Source organism: Patella vulgata, chromosome 1 (genome assembly GCF_932274485.2).
Source record: "Patella vulgata chromosome 1, xgPatVulg1.2, whole genome shotgun sequence".
In the NCBI taxonomy this organism is placed as follows: Eukaryota; Metazoa; Mollusca; class Gastropoda; family Patellidae; genus Patella; species Patella vulgata.
The window spans coordinates 14,718,072-14,743,157 of record NC_065879.2 but is presented as its reverse complement, the minus strand read 5'-3'; the positions used below and the strand labels follow the sequence as shown (position 1 = coordinate 14,743,157).

The 25,086-nt window shown below is 36.8% G+C and overlaps 1 protein-coding gene across 1 annotated transcript in view; it reads right to left on the bottom strand.

Annotated features, from left to right (window-relative positions):
- Positions 1–8,917, bottom strand: part of LOC126822052 (epidermal growth factor-like protein 7) — a 44,180-nt gene extending 35,263 nt beyond the window's left edge. Inside the window, exon 1 of the mRNA XM_056103190.1 lies at positions 7,932–8,917. Coding sequence (XP_055959165.1) covers positions 7,932–8,032 — 101 coding nt within the window. The 5' untranslated portion in view covers positions 8,033–8,917. The remainder of the gene's footprint in view (positions 1–7,931) is intronic.
- Positions 8,918–25,086: the final 16,169 nt, after the last annotated feature.

Sequence of the window (25,086 nt, the reverse complement as noted above, 5' to 3'; positions counted from 1 at the left end):
TCAACAAGAGTAAAGAAATAATACTCCGACGGGACTAACGAAGACGGACATACTCCATACGGTGTGCTATGTACTAAGGGGGGGGGGGGGGAGTTTTGCCCCGACAGCGGCACGACGACCTACTCTTTATATTGAATTGCAAACCCATCGTTAATAAGCTCAGGGACGTACATATCGATTCAAGGTGATAAGGGGGCACTTATCCGAGATATTTTTGAATCTAGAGTTCCCGAAATGTTGTTTCCAGGACTTTGGTAGAAGATTGTGCAGAATTCTGATGGTCAGAAAACACTTATAACATGAGTAAAATTGAGTACTACGCACATGGGAATTCATGTTATTTATCAAGAATTTTGCAAGAACGTACAAAGTACTGTGAATCTGTGACAACTTATGAAAGTGATAATAATTACATCATTTACATGGACCTATATCTTCGATATATTGTTGTGGTAAATATACATAAATTAGCAAATATATGTCCTCTTTTTTTCATCAAGGGTCCGCGCTTAGTCAAGTTTTGACTACCGATTGGCGATTTTGTCAAGATTTTGGAAACAACAGGTTATTATGTTACACGTGAACATACTCGGCCCAAATTTAAACAATAAAATTCGCAGTGAAAATACGTGAACATACTCGGCTCAAATTTAAACAATAAAATTCGCAGTGAAAATACGTGAACATACTCGGCTGAAATTTAAACAATAAAATTCGCAGTGAAAATACGTGAACATACTCGGCTCAAATTTAAGTAATAAAATTTTCCAGTCAGTTTTCTTATGCAGGACGGATGTCGACGTGTACATGTTGGTGTGCACATAAAAGGACCTTTGCCAAATGAAAAATGACGAACGACGACGCTGTCCAGGCAAAATGCCGCACACTGCATGGCGTATGCTCGTCGTTATAACCCGATTGGTGCATACAAGTAGAACGTTAAACCCCATTTCATTTCATTTGTCTGAGATATAACCTTACTAATGTCACAGAAGATGTATTTTACACATACAATCAGCTGTTCTAGATGTTATACGAATTAGAAGCATATCATGTGTAGGCCTATGTATAGAAATACACGGTAAATCAAATTGGGCTTTTATCTCACTCCTGACACCAATAAATTCAAAGGTTATCTTCTGTATCGTTTATAATTTTTGAAATTTCTCGAGTTAGTGATAAAAACCTATAAAATATAACACGATCCATGGAGTATATTATAAAGTACGCCCCAAGTTTATTACATGTATTTATCTGCGATATCTCATCGGTGAAGCGTACGCTAAATCAATTTTCACACGATAATTATTCAACTTAAGAGTGTTGTTTTTCGAGTTATCCAAAAGTGAAAAGAAATGAAATATGTCTAATTTCCTCAACCGGCAAACTGAATATGGGTATACGCCGTACAGTGTGTTATGCGGGGGGGGGGGGGGCGGGGGGGGGGGCAGACAGCAGCATTTCCGCTTATTCTTATCGAATTCCAACTGCAGTCAAGGGGTCTTTTACGTGCACGACCAACATGTACAGTATTGTGGTGACGAAACGGCAATCTTCATTCCATTGCATAGTTTGTTTACTCTTACTTGTTGCATGTTTTTACATACAACGAATGTGTATTTGCATATATTAACATTGGAAGGATTTTTAGTTGCACCAACAAATGCTAAAGATGCAGAAAAACACAAAGACCTTCAGCTCTGCAGCGGTTTCTAATATCTATGCAAATAAATGTTGGTATGTCTTCTTTACGAAAAACGAATTATATCCTGAATGTTACGCCACCTTTTTCACGTGTAATGCAGATGTTGTTACGTGTGTTCTTTATCCAAGAGGTGCAACTAGATATATACTTATTACTTACTGCACATGCATTGGTCTTTAACTGGAAACTATATGCATTATATGTACCGATATTTATATACATGGCGGTATATACACACCAACCAAGAGGAACATATAGCAAACGCCCCCCCCCCCCCCCGTGTGATTATGTGTGATGGAACTATATCAGCCCAAGTTGCCCGAAAAACATCAATTTTCATAATTTGGTTGCGAGATTTATTAAACAACCTAATACGCCTGAATACTCATAATTCAAATGAAGTCATAGGGTATGTCATTGAGTCAGGAGGCGTTGTTTCTAATCACCGCCTGTGCGTGACAAGGAGTAGGGTCGCCTGACTAACCTCGTGGGTGTGCTCCCAAAAGACCTCGCAAGCGAATTATTAAAATAAAAATGTACTATATGTTAGTCCCGAAATGACCTTATTTGTGTCGAGTGAACGTTAAACGCTATCTCTCGCTCCCTCTCTCTGTAGTATTACCTAGCAGGAATCTTTTTCTGATTCTATCAATGTTTAACGTCCGCTTCCACCGAGCAGTGATATCGTAGACGAAGGAAGAGGACATTATCCTCTAAGTGGGCTTATGTAAAATTATAAACCAATCTGGTATAATGTAGAATTTCCCTTTGATCGTCTACCTTCATTTTTAAACATCCTGTGCACACCTTTTGTCTGTTTTGTCTTCACGTTTATCTAAACTAATTTTTTTAGTGTGGTCCATGCATTACATTTTCTAATAGAAACACATAAGGCAGGATAGCATTTCGACACTCGCGGGTTAAATATTTATGACAGTAACAACTTTATCTTCCTAATTCGTTTCGTGTTTTATCTAAACTGAATTTTACATGCGCTTCTTAAAGTACCTTTTTTTAATGTAATAAATAAAGCAATGTAGTATTTTGGCTGTCGGGAGTTAAATATTTATGAAAAACGATTAAACAGCCAAATTAAAAAGTCATTATTTAAATATAAAGATGTTAGGATAGACACGGTGCCAGATTTAGAGTAAATATGGATGAGATTGTTTATCTGTTTAAGGGGTGCGTGGGGTGGGGTGGCTGTATCAGGTATCGATATCTCATTGTGTGGCTCTATAGGACGTCAGAATTGGGTGGCTGTATCGGATATCGCCATAGCATTGTGTCGCTCTATAGGATGTCAGAATAGGTGTTTTGTCCTAATGATTTGCATATTCATTAGGAAGCCGACACGTTTCTCTTTAAGTATCAAATACACAAGCTTAATCCACGGAAGATCTTGATATGGACGATTTCGCATTGACCTTCACGGTTCAGACAAATTTACATATCAGGTGGAAATGGGGTTTAACGTCCTACTGTTCTGCTCCGACTGGGCTAATGAAGACGGGCATACGTCATACAGTCGGCGAGTAGGAAAAGTGTGCCCGGACAGTGGCGCTACGGCCTACTTATATATCGAATTCCAACTGCCAACACGGGACCTCGGTTTTTGGTCCCATCCAAACGGCCAACTTTCTCGGCCAATGCAGGGACTCCACCAACAAGGCTAATGAATACGGGCAGTGTGTTATAAGGGGGGCTTGTGGCTCATTCAGAAATGCGCTGACACACTAAGCAGGATGTTTCGAGTTCGATCCTGGTGCAGAACGGAAGACCTGTCATGGAACAGTGTCCAGTCGTTGGGATGGGAAGAACACCCCGGGTCCTCCCATGTGCACATTGGCGTGCACGTGAAACAAAACCCATGATGACAGTTGGAATTGGATCGAGAGGTGGTGGAAACGGGTGGCCGTGGCAAAATTCTCTTCCACTTCCTAGAATTACACACGTGACTTATAGTATCAAGATTCAAAAACCTCAATGTCGTTTTAACGTTAATAGGATTTCGTCTCCAAGCAGAAGCGGTAACGAGTGCAGTTTTATAACAAATATTTATTAAATGCATGGTCGTGATTAGCCAACTGTAACATCAATCTGCATGATACATGACAGTGCATAATATTCCCGAGCCCGTTAGATTATATCTGAATGACCTTTTAAAGATACATTATGGGAGATTTTGCTCTTGCATAATGCATGTTTAAGTGAAATGAAATAGGGTTTAAGGTCTTAACAGCAATGAAATGAAATGGGATTTAAGGTCCTATATGTGTCTGCACCAAATCTAATAGCAGAAACATTCTCATTTTTTGGACTTAAAGGCCTAGTTTCGTAGGGTAAGAAAAGATGCACAAAATATTTAAATTCACCAGAAACAAACGCGACATATTTACTAAAAATACGTAATTAGAAGGTCAATTGGGACTTTTCCCGTGAGATTTTGATGGTTTGTGGATATAGGAGAAACAAATTTCAAATTGATCCGCTCGGCGTACATGAAATGGGCCTGAAGTACCGTTATATCGTATCAAGCCAAACATTAAATACCAAGTGCCAGTATCCTATATCAAGCAAAATAAGTGCAGTAATACCCTATCAGGCAAAGCGAGGTACAGCTATGCCCTATCAAGCCAAACAAAGTACCACTAGTACGGCTAGTACCGTTATCTTCAACAATCAGGCCAAAGTACCTCTTTTCCTTATTAAGACAAACGCGGTATCGTTGTCCCATTTCAAATCAAAGTCCCGTTAACCTCTAGATATCAAGCCAAAGTACCGTTATCACCTATCAAACAAAACAAAGTACCTCCATCCATTATCACGCCAAACAAAGTACCGTTATAGCCTCTCAAGCCAAAGAGTGCGTTTTAGGTTCAGATTCACAGATTGAATAATTCCCACGTCCAGGATGAAAAGTTCACTTTTAATTTGATGATATTTTATATGCATGCACATAGCATCTGTTTCTTTATTTTAATGAATGCACACGGTAGATCTGCCACTGAATGCAGACGATCCATACGCCAATTAACACTGCGAACCATGATGGCACCACAACTGTTTTCTTCCACAACCCCCCTTTTCAATAAATAGAGCACGTATTAATTATTTTGGCTCGTAATTCGTATCCTCAAATATCGCTAATTTTATCCAACATCTGAAATGAAATGGGGCTTAACGCCCAACCTTTCTTCACCAATCTGGCTAATGGAAGCGGGGTAAATTTCTACAATAAAAGCAATCCAAAACTTCAAAATGTTTGATTCAATAGTTTTTTCTTTTAGTTTTAGTTTTTGATTTTTTTGTCTTTTTCTCTCTGAGCTTAACGTGTCAAGGACTACTAATTCTGCAAATTGGCCAAATATCGCGCACATATTCGACGATTCTTGTGAAATCAACGTGGAAAATCATCCGCGGAAGCCATTATTTCAAGAAATAAATCATTGGCTGGATTTTCGCCTAGAATGTGTAGGGCTCGAATAAAGGTGTGGCCCAGAAGAGGTTAAGTCCGACCTTCAACTGTCAGGGGTGGTGAAGGCGAGGGTTGAAAAGGACACTCTATCCTTTGTTTCGTACGGAAAAACGTGGTCCATAAGTATGCATATTGGCGTACTTGTGATATGAACCATCATATCTTGAAGTCGAAGAAGTGTAAGCCATTGCCCGGGCACAATTCTCGTAAATATCATTATACGCGTAACCATAGAAATACAAATATCTGTCTCAAACTGACCGAACTGTTACTGTTGTATTGTCGAGACACTAAACTCCACAGTGGGAGCATAACAGTAGGACGTTAAACCCCGTTTGATTTAATTTCATTTCTAAACAGCATTCCATTTTGCGGAGTTCAATGACAGTTTGACATTACTGAATATTTGCAAAATGCCAAGGTCTAATATTCTGTATGTGTTTTGCAGTTTGCATGTGTTAAAACAATTACTTGGTTTTAAAAATTCTGTTGAATTTAAAAGTTCAGATTAAACCGTAGAAAATTGATATCATTCAAGACATTGACCCCGGTACAGTTAGGTGTAAGCTCGCTAACCAAAGAGAGAGAGAGAGAGAGGGAGAGAGAGTTTAACGTCAACTGGACACAAACTAGGTCATTTCGGGACTAACACATGGTTCAATTTTATTTTCATATTTCGCTTGCGCGTAGGGGTCTTTAGCAGTGGAGGGACCCGGAGAAAACCCACGAGGTTGGACAGGCGACCCTACTCCTTGTCACGTACAACCGGGGTATCGAAACCACGCCAGTTGACTCAATGACAGACTTTATGATACAGCGCGCACGTGCTAACCATTCAGCCATCCAACCCCCCTCCAACCAAAAGGTCTCGGGTTTGATCACTGTGTTGGTCGAGAAAGTTCCTCGGAATTTTCCGTCGAGGTATCATCCACTTGTCAGTTGTGCGGCAGTGACTAGAAGGGGGATTGACAGGGAACAGCCTCTAGATGGGCCGATAAACCGAGGTCTTCTGTATAACACTTGGCGTGCAGGTAAAGGAACCACTGCGAAATAAGAGTATATCGATGCGCCTCTGTCTGGACTACGACTTCCCCCGTCGTGATTTACCCGTTTGGTGCAGAAGAGTAGGTTGTTAAAATATATCATTTCCATATTTTTCAAATTCACTAAAGCACTTTTAAGACATCGACGCCTTAGTAAATGCCAGGATTCATTCTAATTGATGTCTAGAAACATGCCACAGCATGTGTTATCCTTTACCAAGTTGGTTTTTTGACCTTATATAAATTCATAATATTTACTTTTGATATGAAGAAGTGTAAAAGAGTTTATTTCATGTTATCAAAGCCCTAATCATACAGTCATATGTTTGTTTTAATAAGTCAATTTAGGTGCATTTTGGGGGGAAATTCGTAACCAACTCGCACGCATCTCCCTTCTTTTCAAAATGTTTTTATTAAATTTTCTGATGCCATAAAAGAAACAATTGGCGCCTCGATCGTACTTGAAGGTGTTTTTATTTCAATGGGTTATTTTAAATTTTTGCGTACGCTTTAGTTTGGTTTAAACAATATTTTATTACTTAATTGATGAGTCGTGACACATTTACATACTATATACAATAGCAAGTATTGCTTCTTATGTACAATCGCTTCAATAAACGATGTTCATTAACAGTTTTCCGACTGGGTATAGTAACACAACAGGGTAACACAATTTTAATAAACAAATACTCGTATGTTGATTCTCAATTTGTTCATAACGAACAGGTGCCTTCCGTTCCTCCTAAAAATAAATTATCTCAACACGGGAACAAGGCCAACGGAGTGTCTCTTGTTCATGAAGTGTCACTGATTAATTCGAGAGAGAGAGAGAGAGAGAGAGGGGGGTGCTGTGAAGTCGGTTCGACATCGAAACAACGACGCTTAGTGCTGTTCCTATTTCAACCAAGCGACACATATCAACAGTAAACATAAAGGTACGAGGAATCAGAAATGTTCCTTTGTAAGAAATTTCCACAAGGATTAACAGGCCTTGCCTTGACTCCGCTATAATTTGGGTCAATTGTAGATTGACAGAGTTTGTATTCCTCAAAGTCTGACAAGAACATATGGGTAACTAGATTACCCATCGTTTATACCTGTCTCGTGGTAAATTTCAAACAAACAAACAATTAGTTTAATTCCCTTTTAACATTTGTAAACTTGAAATATTCGGTAGTTTGTGTGTGAAATTCTCACGATTTACTAGTACAAGGGTTGTTAACGGAATGTTACCGTGTAAAGATTTGCCATTTAACTTGATAACATATAACCCTACTTTAAGTGGATACTGTGGATACTTTTCGTATTTAGATGTCAACCCATTTTATACGATCGACAGGATCACATCAAAAGAGTCTGACTCTTTCCAAGACTTTATGAAAGGCCAATTGAATTAACGCTTTGTTGTTCTGCACCAACTGGGCTAATGGAGATAGACATATGCAATGTAGTGTCGTGTGACGGTCAATTGACCATGGCAACGGCACTATAATGTCTATTAAATTTCAATTTACGGAGATGAAATAAAATGGAGAATCATCGCCATACTCACAGAGGCGACAGAGCAATCGTAGCTCACGAATATGATAACAAAAAAAAAAGAAAAAAAAAAGAAAATATAACTTTTTGTCTTGCTGAAAATGATAACGATTCTCAAAGCTTAAACTATTAAAAGGTCTTAAAGATAAGTTATTATCAGACTTACCCGCTGCGATATAATCTATGATCCGTCGATGCCAATATTACACCTTTCAAATCAAGAAGAACATATTCTAAGAATATCACCAAGAAGCACTGGTACCTCATGTTAATAATCGTGTTAGGACTATATACACTTGATCAAACAAAGTCAGCAGGTTATTTTGGTGTTAAAAATTGAAAGCTTGAATATCTCTCAGATCATAAATGTTTTACTAAATCCACAAGAATAAATGTTTAACATGTACCATGTGTCAGTCCCAAATAAAATACTAATAAGATCGACGCATATACTGTTTTTGTTTAATTAGCTACTTATTTTGCAGACCTCCCTGTAGTTGATGATTAAAATCCAATGAATTCTATCATTTCCTGAGCATATCCTACACGCGTAGATTTCTTCTAATTTTCAAAACACTATTTGAAGCCACTCTCGATTTAATGTGTTTTAATTACCTTTTTAAGTGTTTCTTATCACTTGTGCAACAAAAAACAACACCAAGAAAATAATCCAGAATTAAAAAAAGTCTTTTCTTAAGATATGTCACCTGATAAGATTTTATTTAACTCTGTCGTAACACAGTTTAGAATTCCTCCCGGTCACGCAAAACTTTATACAAAATCAAATACCATTAAATGCGACAGTATTAATTAACGAATAGTTGATTTTTTTTCTGAATTAATCGCTTCGTCTTTTTATATTTTCTTCCAAACGACCAGACTTGTAATAATCTACGAATTCGACAACTGAGAATTTTAAAAAAATAATAATGATTATTATTAATATTGAAGAAAAACGTCTACTGATCTAAACACCTGATTAGAATAAAAACATAAAAGGTGCGACTCCGATTTCGTCTCCTCACTCGACTCCTCTCAGCAATTTTAAGCGATCTCCAAGTTAACTAACAGACGATAAATGTCCGTCTGCCGTGAAGCGATATGGATATATCAGACGCGTCTAGCTTATAAACACAGTTAGTTAGGCCTTTATACAGTAGTTAGTCGAGTCCCGACACTTCACACAAAGTCGATTACACTGTACACTGACCAATCGAGAAATGTTTTTAAAACTTGTATAAATGTCTCGTGTAGACTGTAGTATGACGTCTACGAGACATAACAAATATTTCTTACGTCTGCGTGTGTTTTTGACCAATCGTGTTAATATTTTTATCATACGATAGCATGTTAGAATGTGTAGGCTTGCTAATGAAGTGGCTCTCAAGACTGACGTTTAACTTTGTGATCTGTACGTGAAAATATACACATGAAAGGACACAGTGAAGTATTTAGTATGTATGGTCTAACGTAAAATGAAATGGGGTTTAACGTCCTGCTGTTCTGCACCAACTGGGGTAATGAAGACGGTCATACGTCATTCAGTGTGCAAAGACGACATTTTGCCCGGACAGCGGGGCTGCGGTCTACTCTTATTTCCTATTCCCACTGTTATTGATTCTTTTTTGTAAAAAATAATAATAAAATGATCTTCTTATACTAGCGTTGTGACCTCCAGTATGTAATACTGCTCTGTGGCGCTTCACATCATTGTTCATATATAATATAGGGATAGAATTATGACATAATCCATATAAAAGTATAAACTAAATTGAAAGTTACAAAAAATTGAAAGTTAGTTACAAAAAATTGAAAGTTACAAAAAATTGAAATTGAAAGTTACAAAAAATTGAAAGTTACAAAAACTTAATATAGCGATAAAATTATCACAGAATCCATATAAAAAAGTATAAACTAAGTTACAAACGATATGCAAATTTGAGGAAATTTACACGGAACATTGGTTTTTCGTCCCATATGAACGACTAGACCACGTTCCTTGCCATGACCCTCCGTCCTGATTAGGGAGCCTTACTCACCGAAGCACCGCGGCTTCCGATGTATTCCATGTTATCTAACATAGAAACGCACATTGTTTGTTTTTTTCGGGGTAGGGGCAATACCACTAAGAATGTATTCAATATGCAAATCAGTATTCAATAACGATATATAAATAAGGTTTTCTCAATTACACCCTTGAAAAATATTATGATGTCACCTCTCACATGTAAAACTAGGTTCCGTATACACGTTGGCGTGCACGTGAAAGTGAAAAAACCCTTGACAGTTGGTCAAAATTATTCACATAGCAAATCACAGGGTGCATGCCCAACCCCATGTACCCGCTTGGTATAAAATGTTAAACGCCATTTCATTTCATTTGTTCAGATCCAACTTCAATATAAACTAAAATCACATCGTAATATACATTATGTAATATTTAGATAACGAACTGGCCGTTCATGTTATAATAGTTCCAAATAGACAATGCTGATCGACGCTTGAGGATGAATTTGAATAGATCTATGACATAATGTATACCAGTAACCAACGAATGCAGAGTATCAAAACTAGTATACGAAAAGGTGGCAAGTATATCGAATAGTGTTTAAAATGTAATTGAAAACCCCGGAATATATGATACGGGGTTTTAACGTCAAACTTTCTGCTCCGTTCGGACTATAATGAAGTCTGGCGTACGTCATGTATGTACCGGGGGGGGGGGGCGGAAATCTACGGTGTTTTGTCCCATCCAACCAACACCGAGATTGAATCATTGAGCCAGCGCACACTTCTTTCCAGAAAAAATGTTAAATATAGAGCTGATGACCAATCGAAAGTTAATTTAAAAGGAAAACAAATACATTTTGTTCTAAACTTTATTTAAATCGATCAAATTGTACATAAAGTCATTACCATTTAAAGTTTACATACTTTCTGTTAATTTCACACGGTCATCTGTATGCATCTTAGACAAAAAAAAAGAGATAATACTTGTGCTACCTCATTCGTACATATTTAGAACGATCTGCTTTAAAACAGTACAAAGTGAACCCTTTTCTTTAAAAACATCTTTTTTCTGAAAATAGGTTTAAGGAACAAGCCAAATCCATATATACTTAAAATAGGATACATATAAATATAAATATATTTTATTAATATTTGAATGAGCAGAATATCGCAGAAGTAAGTGGTATTATTTGAATCTGATTAAAATGCAGATCTATATTTCGTAATTATAAAAAAACAAATTAAAAAAAATATGGGGTTTAATCAGAATGGTATTGTTTGATGTAGTATGCTACATGGTATATCATCACCTCTCCCAACTGACCTGGGAGTGTATAGGAAATATTCGATGACTGTATGTTATGCACGGATTGAAAGGAACTTTAGAATTGTTTCGTCTTTTTTGTTTTGGTTTTAAAAGCATTTTTTGAATCTTTTCGAAAAGTGGAGATACATTGAATGTATTTTGTTGAGCTAAACAATAAAAACAGATAAATCATTTAACATATTTCAATCGCGTGCAAAAGAGGCGGACCGGATAGTCAGAGAAGCCCTTCCTGCTTGCAAAAAATTGAATCAAAGTACAAGAACATCTGAGTTATTCCTTTTATAATATTAGAAACAATTCTCTTAAGATTTGTGTTATCGGTATAACGCCTGGAGACACAAGGGGCGCTTAAACAGTTATTATTGGAATGGGAGGGCAAATAAAACAATACAGGTTGTTACAACATCAAACAATTCATACTAACGAGAACGTGATACAAAACGTTCTTAAAAGCGAGTGCATTATTGCTATACGAGACGGTTTTTTTAAGCGTGTGCGTTATTGTATTATTAAACAAGAAGTTCTTGAAAGAGTGTACATTCATTCCTTGTAAATAGATCTATTGTCTTGCAATTTCTGCAATACAGTCGTTACAATGGTTCCAAATAGCCCAGACATGCAATAATGCAGCACACGTTTTATTCTAGGGTATCATATCTCGTCTAGTCTCTTTCAATCGTTTCCCGACTCGGGTGAATTTAAGGTGGGTTTATTTGTCTTACTTATGACAGACGATAAAATTATAGACAAAATAATTCCTGACAAATCTCGTGTTAGTGGTAATAATGGTCTATTGATGTAATGGGAATGTACTCGATTAGACCAGTGAGAATTGATACAGAGATATATTGTTTGTTATTGACAATGATGCTCGATTGATTCAATCAGATTAGACTCGATTAGCCCAGTGTGTATTGATAATTAACAACAGCTGAAAGATACATCTGGAAGGTGAGTCTAATCATATGTTTTTCCAGACAATACAAAGGTACAACACATGTGAATGAGAGGTGGAATTAAGTGTTCCACAAAGGGTTAACGTACTCTATCTCGTGCTGCTTGGACACATGGTGAAAATAATGGTTAGAATGCTGTACAGAGGGAGGCATTTCTGATTACCCACCGAATTCTATCTCCAAGGGATCCCTAACAAACTGATTGTGAATGAGTCACTAAACAGGGGATTCGGAGTCCATCCCAGAAGATCCCACACTCAAACAAATTATGTTGAATTCAAAAAAAAATATCTCTTACGTTTTTCATTTTGGACTTCTAGAATTTTGAAATTAATATGCATATTTAGCAATTTTAATTAAATGAAATGAAATGAACTGGGGTTTAACGTCCTGTTCTGCTCCTAACCTGGGCTAATGAAGACGGGCATACGCCATACAGTGTGCTATGAGGGAAATTTTGCCCGGACAGCGGCACTACGGCCTACTCTTATATCGAATTCCAACTGCCAAGGGATCTTTTACGTGCACGCCAATGTGTACACGGGACCTCGGTTTTTCGTCCCATCCGAACGACTAGACAGCTTTCCTTGTCAGCCCCTCCGTCCTGCATCACTGACAAGGGAGAACCACGCCGGAAAATCTGGATGAACTTTCTCGGCCAATGCAGGGATCGAACACCCGACCTCCAGACTAGCGAGCTAGCGTCTTACCCACTTAGCCACGTGATCCCCCAATTTTAATTAAAAACATCCAGCTTTTCATAGGTTGGAATCAGAGTAGTGCCACTTTAATAGACAGACCAAACAAAATTCATCCAGTGATGTCATTGAGCTAGATTCTGTCTCACATTCCGAAACGTGACACAATTTGAATCAACGTCATGGCATTTAAAGGCTGAAACATTTAAGATAGGAATTGATATAGGTGTGTAAGAATTCACCCAATTTCAATTCAATAAAAATGTCATATGAATAATGCGCTTTATTCGGAGGACTTGATCCTGTATTTTGAACCAAGGCAGGGAGGTTCCGGTTTCTGTTTTCTTTCTGAAAAACGACACCGTTGAGAATTTACACCCGAAACCTAAACTTCCCAAATACATAGGGAGTTAGATTGTCGTGCGTATTAGAACGTTAGAGATCCATCGGTTTGGATCCCACGCGTGTACGTGACAAGGAGCTGATTGCCGCCTATTTCTATAGACCACCGAGTGCATGCGTATTATTATAATGAATATTGTCTTATGTTAGTCAGTCACGGAATCACCTAATTTGTGTTTAATGAATGTTATCTCCCCCCCCCAAAAAAAAAATCTCTCTCATCGATGAACATGCGGTGGCTCTCCGACTCAATGACAAACCTTGTAATCGTATGCGCACGCGTTAACCATTCGGCCACCTACCCCACCCACCGAGCAATTTCCCCGGCACTAGGTCGCCGAGCAATTTCCCTGGAATTTTTCCCGCCTGGTTTCCTCTTGTGACCCTTGAAATTTGATATCAGAGTAAGCCGTTGCGCCGCTGTCCGGGCAAACTTACCCTCCTTGCACACTGAATGGCATATGCCCAACTTCATTAGCCCCATCGGTGCAGAACGTAAGACATTAAACCCCATTTTATATAAAAAGTTAGAACACAGACATTTTGGTTTCCTAACACAAAATAAGATGCACTGGTAGGGTGACCCACCATTAATAAATATCTCCAAATATCTCGACAATTACGCCACAATATTTATATTTATGCCAAGCCTCAAATCAGTTTCACACAATTATAGTCACTAAATAAACGATCATGTTGTACTTAATAAGCTATGACCATTAATCATCTATAAATAATAGACTGAAAACTGGTTCCAAGTTGCGTCCATAACATCCAGACACTTTTGAGTAAAAGATAGGTTACGTGCCCTTGTTTTGAAATTAGTCTCGCTTAACCAGTCTATCGACCATTCTACGTCTGATTGACAGGTCGGGATAATCAAGACTACTTTTTTACGAAACATAACAGAAAGCTAGAACAAGACATTGAATTTAGAAATAAGCACTTTAGACAACTCAACAATTGTTTTAAGAAACTTGTAAAAGTAAAATGAAACTACTGCTAGTATCATGTTCCTGCTAAAGAAAGTGATTCAGAGATAGTATTTGTACTAAACCAAAAGATGCCGCTCTTAACGGTACAGTTAATGATAAAGCAATTTAAAAAATAAAACAAACGTAATTACTAAAGCTGCTGTAATAACCAAGAAGCTAAATTTTACTGCTATTCAAAATCGTCAACAATAGATTTTTTACGGCTGTAATAGTTGATATATTTGTAGAGAATTGCACGTGCCATGGCTATTTATCGACTCAGTTCGAGACACGCAACTGAAGCGTGCACATTTAGCCGTGTCGAGACCAACTTTCTGTAAAGTGCACGGGTCATCCTAGCACTGGTAATTATTAAGAAAATGTTTCTGGGTCAAAGACGACGCGTAATGTTAAAGTTCCCATTGTTGTGACCTCGACACGCAGAATGACAAACATCAGCTTGCTAATCCGCATCGTTTTTTGTGTAAAGTGAAGTTGGTTTGCGTTCACTGACTTTAAAGACATTGTGAAGAATTAGACCTTAGTTGACGACTCTTCAAAGACATGGGATAGAATGGGTCAAATGTCCATGAAAACCACGCACGACTTAAAGGTCAACGATATAAATGGACACTATATAGGCCAGCTTGGTGCAAGTAAATCGAGAAATGTGGAAAAACAAACACCATATGCCGACATTCACATGACCTACATGTATTACCGTTTTAAATGTAGTATTGACGAATTCTTTGAACTCCAATTTGATTTAAAAATTCATTTTATAACATGATGTCATTTCCGGTAAAAACAAAACAAATAGCGAGGTTTATCTGATTTTGTCACGTATGTTGTCAATGTCAGTTTGCCATTTTGGAAAGTATAAATAGGGTTTAACGTCCATTCAACCTAGACTCAGTCATTTTGGAACAACATATTTTATATTACAAATTCACTTCATTTTACGAGATCACTGGGGTCGGTGGGGTGGGAGGCAAATAGAAAATCCACGTGGTAAGCACTGCACACGTAACGATAGAAATGTAAATTTCTGTATGCCAGTTTTAAAATGATCGAGGAATTCTGTTCACGAGGCTTTAAACCCCTTTCCTATCCGTCATTTGTTGCTGTGAAGCAATTTCGGCTCCCAGGAAGAAGTTTACCGTTCGTTTCTCTCTGGGAAATCTATCCGGCCATGTTTCAGTCTGAATTGGGTTCCTAAACTCCCCCCCCCCCCCAATGACTCCTGATTGGCTGTATTTGTTTGAATGAAATGTTGTCGATTTCTCGACAATTAGCCATCGGTTCGTCGCGTGAGTACATATTAATAATCCTTGGAAAATTTTCTACATCTTTACATCAAAAGGTCATTCGAAAACAGCCGATTTGATGATTTACCGGGAACTATTTTTAGCGCCCAATGTGAGTGATTCGGCGATATGAGTGTAAAATGCGCGAATTTTCTGAAGAAACGCTAGTTTGAGCCGCCAGCATGGATCTTTGTGAAGCGACATTCACGTGACATTCAAAATGGCAGTCGCGATTGTATATTATAGGCATGATAAGTCTATTTCTAGAACATCTGATACTAATTTAAGGAGTCTTGATGGTATGCTTTATCATTCTAGAAAACCCGATTCATTGTCACTACTAATTTAAGGAGTTTATATATTATGCCGAATCTAGTCCGGCAAACAAACATGCCTCGTGTAATGTCGATCGTCATTGAGTCATGCAAGTGGCGTGGTCTCAACCCTCTCTCCCTCTCTCTGTATAAAAATAAGAATATAATACACTGAGGTTTTTTTATCTACTAGATATAATCAGAGTTTTTTCTCATATAACCTCTTTCGCTTATATTTAATGCCTAACATGGAACGATTGGCCAATTAGCAGGATTAGAGATCCGGAAAGAATAATCTTTAATTCGTTTAAAATTAAAAACAAATACAACCCAGATACTCAGATTACATTTGTATACTAAAACAAAGTAATGAAGTCGTAATGTAAGGGATTGTCGATTACCATTACTCCATCGTTGTACCAAATAAACCATTCGTTGTGACGCAGCAGGAATACGGACACCTTATCCTTTCCTTCCTACGAAACCAACATTAAAAATCTATGTCCTTAGAGTCACCGAGTGCAAAGAAAAGAACAAAAGAAACTGTTGAAGGTGAAACTCCAAAATCAATTATTCTTCGTGATTATTAAAGGGGCATTATGGAAAATAAAGAGGTGGCAGCCCTCGCTATAATAGTTAAAAATAGATAACGTAAATAGAATATGCTGAAAATTTCAGTCAAATTTCTCCACCCTGAGGGATGGCCGAATGGTTAGTGCGTGCGCTTTGTATAAAAGGTCTGTCATTGAGTCAACTGGCGTGGTTTTTATTCCCCGGTTGTGCGTGACAAGGAGTTTCGTCGCCTGTCAAACCTCGTGGGTTTTCCCCGAGTCATCCGGTTTCCTCCAACTGCTAAAATTCAACCATACGATAGTCCCAAAATGACCTAGTTTGTGTCGAGGGCACGTTAAACCCCATTTCTCCCATTTCTCTCCCTCTCGTGCCATCTTCAACCGAGGGTTTTAGGCTAACCTCGATCATCATTACTAAAGTCGGTACGATAAAAAACACAATCTCGATTATGGGCCCTCGACTATATATACTCTTTCCAATTGTAAATAATTGTAACTAAATTCTGTACACTCAGAGATTTTAACAGAAAATAACTTCAATAACCTAGCCAAAGTGAGACCAGAAGTTGAATATAAAACTTCACATAAGGATCTTTGTTTACATTCCAATGTAGCATAAAATTAATCACGGTTCAAAAGACGTTACGATTTTTTTAACAGAATAATCTTTTCGCGGTATCTGTTTGATTTTGTTTCAACTTGAAGCATTTGTCGTCGACATGGGATGACAAACATCTGCCTCCCTACGACGAACAGCCAAAAAAACATCATTTTGGTGATCTTAGGTCTTACCAGAACAAGATCAAATACGTATGTGTCTCGTGGGATTTCTTAATTGTACACAATTTGTTGATTTTCACTATTTCAATAGAACGGTAAAAAAGAAAAAAAAAATTTGATATTTTTTTTCACGATATTGTCTTGTCCGATCTGATCTTTGACAAATTATATGTCTATAATGAATGAATGAAATAGTGTTTAGCGTCCTAAATTGCTGATCTTTTACCTGGATAATGAAGACGGGTATATGCCATAAAGTTTGCTATGTGGGACATTTTTCCAGGACAAACATTAAATTTCAAGGGTTATTTTACGTGCATAATAACTTGTACACGGGACTTCGGGTTTTTGTCCCACCGAACGCCTAGACGCTACTCCCTTTCCGGAACTCCTTCCTACATCACTGGCAAGGGAAACCAACACGCTGGGAAATCCCGGGGAATTTTCTCGTCCAATCCCGCACCTCCTTGTTAGTGAGGCAGTGTTTTTTTCATTGAGCCACACTGGCTCTTATATGTCTTCGTACTTCAACCTCTGACAAGGGGAAACGCCGCTGCAAAAAACCCTTGAACTTACCCCGCCAACTGAGGAATTCCTGGGTATTGAGCCAGTGTCCTTCTCACCGAGTCACATGGGCTCCTGCATGTCTATAGATAAGCAGACTGAAACACGAGGGCTGCATAATATATAAGATGTGTTTAACCTGGATGTTACACAATAAGATACTGTTTTAAACGAATATCACAAATAGTCTTTGAATATTAACTTTTTTATCAGTAAATAATGACTATGCCTCTATATATTAATTAGATTTGAAATGAAATGTACTTTTCGGGACCGACTGGGCTAATGAAAACAGGCATACGTCATGCAGTGTGCTCGGGGACATTATGCCTTGGAGAACGGCGCTACGGACTACTCTTATATATAATTCCAACTGCCAAGTGTTCTTTTATGTGCCATCCAATGTGTACACGGTAGCTCGATTTACCTTCCCATCCGAGCGATTAGACACTGTCCTTGCCTGGTCCTCAGAATATTAATTAGATTAAAACAGGAAACTAAGGAAAGCCACACTCTACATAAAAAAAACAACATAATATTGATTTTAAGGATTAAGGGTTGTTTTTTGTTTTTGGGGGTTTTTTTTTGGTTTTTTTCTTCCCCATCTCTTCCAAATATTTACTGGCTTAGAGTGGGTTCGATCTCGGTGTTACCATTAATATATCAGTCTGTCTATTTTGATCTATGTCAAGAATAGATTATTGTATTGGTTAAATACGCCCATCATAATCGGGTCAATACATTGGATTTATTATAATTATACGAACCTTGGATAAAAGCGATAATATCTCTTTAATAGAAATTGGCATTTACATCATATATATTGTTTTCTTAAAGACAAAAACATATATTTATATATAGTTGCACTCTAACGTCAGTGAATCTATATAGAACATCTTTTTATACAACATTACTATCGTATTTAAACAACCTTTACACTAAATGGCCACAAGAACAGGAAAAATGGAGTAATTCCTGACATTATAATATGAGGAATACACCCGAGCTTTATCTGTAGCAGATCCATGCAACATTTTCAGGCCAATATGTGGCTATCACCATAGCGTTAGTTAAAGTATTATGTAACAGCTATTAAGGTGGCAGGGTTAAATATAGAACATGGATTGATATCTTAAAGAAGCATTATCGCTTTCTACAAGAAAATATATTTATTTTGAATAATATTGTATTGAACATAATCTTAAGCTCTTATATTTGTAGAAAACCCAATGTACTAACTTACTTAACTGGGACGTATGTCGACTTAAAACTTGGGTAAAACTGTAAACTGTAAAACACTGTTATTTTATTTTACTGTAAAAACTGTTATTATATTTTACTGTAATATAACCAGCGGCTGCCAGGCAGGATACGCCCACATTTTCGAGAGATGGATAGAGAACAAGCTAACAAGAAAGTGATTTTTCCTACAATCAAGGGCCATAATTCAGGAAATTACAATTCGATATGCGCATATATCGAAAGGAACTGAGATCTTTGTGTTATAAACTTACATTTCAAGTTTCAACAAAATCGGATAAAAATTGTTACCTCTATAGGCTCCACAACCTTGATGTACCATATTTTTACGCTATTTGAGAACAAACGGCGGCCATTTTGTCTGTCAATTTTGGGGCGATTTTCACAAAATTCAAACTCAATTGTCCTTAGGGTGGAACGGTAATATAATAATACGGTTTTTTAAATCGGATAAAAATTATGACCTCTAATGGGTCCACAAGCTAAAAACATGATTTTTCGTACAATCAGGGGCCATAATTCAGGAAGTTACAGTCCGATATGGGCAAATATTGATAGGAACCGAGATCTTTGGGTTATAAACTTATATTTCAAGTTTCAACAAAATCGGATAAAAATTGTGACCTCTATAGGGTCCACAACCTTGATATACCATATTTTTACGCTATTTCAGAAAGAACGGCGGCCATTTTGTCTGTCAATTTTGGGCCGATTTTCATGAAATTCAAACTCAGTCGTCCTTAGGGTGTAACGGTGATATAATAATATGTTTTTTTAAATCGGATAAAAATTATGACCTCTATACGGTCCACAAGCTAAAAACGCGATTTTTCGTACAATCAGGGGCCATAATTCAGTAAATTATGGTCCGATATGCGCGAACATCGAAAGGAACCGAGATCTTTGAGTTATAGACCTACATTTCAAGTTTCAACAAAATCGGATAAAAATTGTGACCTCTATAGGGTCCACATCCTTGATATACCATTTTCTTACGCTATTTGAGAACGAACGGCGGCCATTTTATCTGTCAATTTTGGCCGATTTTCACGAAATTCGAATTCAGTCATCCCTAGGGTGTAACGGTGATATAATAATACGTTTTTTTAAATCGGGTAAAAATTATGACTTCTATAGGGTCCACAAGCTAAAAACGTGATTTTTCGTACAATCAGGGGTCATAATTCAGGAAGTTACGGTCCGATATGCACGAATATCGACAGGAACCGAGATCTTTGGGTTATAAACTTACATTTCAAGTTTCAACAAAAATGAAATGAAATGAAATGGGGTTTAACGTCCTACTGTTCTGCTCCTAACCTGGGCTAATGAAGACGGGCATACGCCATACAGTGTGCTATGAGGGAAATTTTGCCCGGACAGCGGCACTACGGCCTACTCTTATATCGAATTCCAACTGCCAAGGGATCTTTTACGTGCACGCCAATGTGTACACGGGACCTCGGTTTTTCGTCCCATCCGAACGACTAGACAGCTTTCCTTGTCAGCCCCTCCTTCCTGCATCACTGACAAGGGAGAACCACGCCGGAAAAGTTTCAACAAAATCGGATAAAAATTGTGACCCATATGGGGTCCACAACCTTGATATACCATATTCTTACGCTATTTGGGAACGAAATTCGAACTCAGTCATCCTTAGGGTGTAACGGTGATATATTAGAACGGTTTTTTAAATCGGATAAAAATGATGACTTCTATAGGGTCCACAAGCTAAAAATGTGATTTTTCGTACAATCAGGGGCCATAATTCAGGAAGTTACTGTCCGATATGCGCAAATATCGAAAGGAACTGAGATCTTTCGATTATAAACTTACATTTCAAGTTTCAACAAAGCTAAAAACGTGATTTTTCGTACAAACAGGGGCCATAATCCATGAAGTTTCGATCCGATACATGCCAATATCGAAAGCAGCCGAGATTTTTTTGGGGATAAACCTATATTTCAAGTTTCGTCGAAATCGGATAGGAATTGTGACCTGTAGAGAGTCCACAAACAATTGTGGACGGACGGACGGACAGGGGCGACGGCATAATACTTCCACTGTAAAAATTATATTTTACTGTAAAAATTACTGGAAAAATTATATTTTACTGGAAAAAATTATATTTTACTGGAAAAATTATATTTTACTGGAAAAATTATAGTTTACTGGAAAAATTATAGTTTACTGGAAAAATTATAGTTTACTGGAAAAATTATATTTTACTGGAAAAATTATAGTTTACTGGAAAAATTATATTTTACTGGAAAAATTATATTTTACTGGAAAAATTATATTTTACTGGAAAAATTATATTTTACTGGAAAAATTATAGTTTACTGGACAATCTATAGTTTACTGTAAAAATTATAGTTTACTGTAAACATTATAGTTTACTGTAAAAATTATAGTTTACTGTAAAAATTATATTTTACTTACTGTAAAAATTTCTTACAATATTTTACTGTAATTTGGGACAATATTTTGCTGTAAAAATTGTTATTAAATGTTACTGTAAAACAAATTGTTATTAAATGTAAAAATTTACTGTAAACAATTGTTATATTTTACTGTAAACAATTGTTATTATATTTTACTGTAAACAATTGTTATTATAATTTACTGTAAACAATTGTTATTATATTTTACTGTAAACAATTGTTATTATATTTTACTGTAAACAATTGTTATAATTTTTTACTGTGCAAATGGTTACTGTACAAATTGTCATTATTTTTTACTGTGCAAATGGTTACTGTATTTTACTGTAAACATTGTTATTATATTTTACTGTAAAAATTGTTATCATTACTTTACTGTAAAAATTGTTATTATATTTAATGTAAAAAATATTCTTTTTAACAGTTGCGGCGCAGCTTATAATCTTGACCATATAAAATGTTTGTGTTTTCAAACCGCTGCCCCAGTAATTCCGATTACTAACAGGTGCCTTGCATGGGTGGGATATGTTTATTCTTTCTAGAAAACCTGATACCACTTCGTATTTGAGGAGTGCAATACTACAGACCATGTAAATGCTGACTAATATATTTGTATAATGTGTTATCTTGGGATGTACAATAACTGTTCATTTCATCTGGACACGCGTTAAAACTTCACCTGAATATAAGATTTATTCTAGTGTGTTTTGAGATATGATAAAACAGCAACATTTAACACTTGGTAAATTGAAAAAGGATATAAAAATAATATGAGGCAAGGCCATTTTGCCCCGTCATGTTAAAACACTGTGTAGAATGTTTGAACATATCGCGGTGGGTGTGTGGGGGGTGGCCCTATTTTTAAATTTATTATTCCATCTTTCTTTTGAAATTCTGCCACTCAAAGAATTTTGCACAGTATGCAAAAGAAAGATGCAATAATAAAGTACTTTTACAACATAAAATCGACTTTCTTCCAGTGTTCAGACACCACATAAACACCTGCTCAAAATTTTGCGTACATCTAGGATTTTTATTTATATTTTATATGGGGAGGTGTTGATTTAACGTGTGCGCTTTAGATCATAAGGTGTGTGTCAATTCAAGTGGCATGGTTTCGGTGACCCGCTTGTCCAACCTCGAGTGCTTTCTCCCGGTCCCCCAGTTTCCTCCCACTGCTAAAGACTCCTATGCAAATTATTAAAAAAAAATTAAATCATATATTAGTCCCGAAATGACCTAGTTTGTGTCGAGTGGACGTTAAACCAGATTTCGTTTTATATAAATATTTTATACTTATAATGCATGTAAAATAAGATACACGAAAGAAAAAAAAACGTGTATATTCTGATTTTTTATTTTATGTTTTTATAAGAATAAAATCATAGCATGGTCATACGGTCATTAATTCTAGTAATTTCCCACCGCAGGTGATATCTTTTATAAGTCAGCTGGGTGGTAACATTAGGAATTAATTGTATGCCCCATTACACAACCCGCTAAATAATGAAAGAATCGCGTTTAAGAGTAAATTATTACAAAACGGTAAATTAAATATCAACAAAATGACGAATTATGAAGAGTTAAAAGAATTATAACCATACCACGAATATATTTTATGCCTATTATGGACAAAAAATGAGTTAAGTCGGCCATATTTTAATCTTATAGATATCTTCAAAAAAAGAATTACACAGGCGCAGATTTTTTTCATTACACATCTAAATCTATCTATTATTTTAGAGGTCATGGGGTTAAATAAAAAAAAAGATATTTCTAAAAGCATGTTTAGCCAAATCGAAATTAGCGCCCTACCCAATGAGATTTGATATTCAAATATCTCGTGAACCTGATATAATTCACAACTCAGACGGTATTTGTTCCCAAATTGGAATAAATTTGTAAAGCCTGTTTACCAGAATGTATTTACTCACGAAATATAATATCGCTTACAAGAAAGGATTGTAAAAAAATAAAATTAAATGGCTTTAATCTCGTTCTGTTATATTTAAAAGAAAACTTGTGTGTTGTATAGATGGGAAACAGAATGACACTTTTATTACTTGTTATATTCCTTCCCTTCTGTATATGTTCCAAATTATGTACAATAACTTACCAAGGAAATAAGACAACAACAAGCGGTTTGAAATCTATGGTATGCTTCCTGGGTCGTGAGTTATTGATATGATTTGACCATTATGGTTTGACCTTTAACCTGTTTCCTTGTAAGCATTAATGACCCCATTCCTGAGCCATAGAAATAACATTTGACCTCATTCTAAGAATGTAGGAAACGTTAATATAGAACAATATTATTTGTCTTTTATGATTCTTTTATGGTTGGTTGTACTGCTATGAAATCAATTAACTTTAGGAGAAGATACCGTATGCAGGCTGGTGGAAGAGGGGGCATGTAATGAACTTCAATAGGCCATTTCGGACTATTGCCAAGTATGAAAATGTACAATAAAGTTGGGGATTTTGGTCTTTAGTTATTACGATATGAATTCGGTGAAATAAAATGGGATTTAACATCCTACTTAATCTTTGCGCCATGAATATCATCTCATAAATAAATCACTCATTTATCTTATAACCTGCGTGGCTAGAGCAAAGTACGGATTACTTTTTTCGTTTTATGTCTTATGGGGGGTTGGATGGCTGAATGGTTAGGTGCGCGCGCTGTATCATAAAGTCTGTCATTGAGTCGACTGGCGTGGTTTCGAATCCCCGGTTGTACGTGGCAAGGAGTAGGGTCGCCTGTCCAACCTCGTGGGTTTTCTCCGGGGCCTCCGGTTTCCTCCCACTGCTAAAGACCCCTACGCGCAAGCGAATTATGTAAATAAAATTAAACCATGTGTTAGTCCCGAAAATGACCTAGTTTGTGTCGAGTGGACGTTAAACCCCATTTCTCTCTCTCTTTATGTCTTATGTTTCCTGGAGAACACGGTATAACTTAATTCCCACTGTAAAATGTTTGTTCAATTAGCCTTTATGTATTTCTAATGGAAAACCCTTTAAGATGCCAACAGTAGTATGCATTGTTAACTAATATCCCCTCTTGAACAATTCGTCGGTTAACCTTTTCCTTCCCCGTAAAATGGTCACGCTTTAGCATAGAAAGAATCAGAAAAATCTACATGGACGATATTTTTACTATGTTATGACAACAACTATGATATATATTTAAAGACTAAATTGAAACCAAGTGCTGTGAAAGGTCAGGCAATAAATGAATATGAATAACAGAAGTGCACGGGTATTTATTTCAACTTTATGAATTGAATGAATATGTAAAGTATCAAAACGTTAACATATGAAAATAAATATTGTAATTTTCATGCTGTGGTCTGCAGGTGGTCCGTTCTGATGGTTACGTATTGTCGATGTGGTTTATTAAATGGATACCTGTGGGAGTTTTTAAAAACGAAAACTCGAATGCAAGTAACATTTGAAAAAATGGCTTGTTTTGCAAACAAGGGCATGATAAATCTTATATATGGAACTTTAGAAATATTACCTGATCTGGTGGTTTAACGCTTGCGCATGAAATCACAAGATCTGACATTGAGTCAAGTGGTATGGTTTCGATTCCCAGCTAGTATGTGACAAGGAGTGGGGTCGCCTGTCCAACCTCGTGGGTTTTCTTCGGGCCCCACGGTTTCTTCCCACCGCTAAAGACCCTACGCACAAGCGAATTATTGAAATAAAAT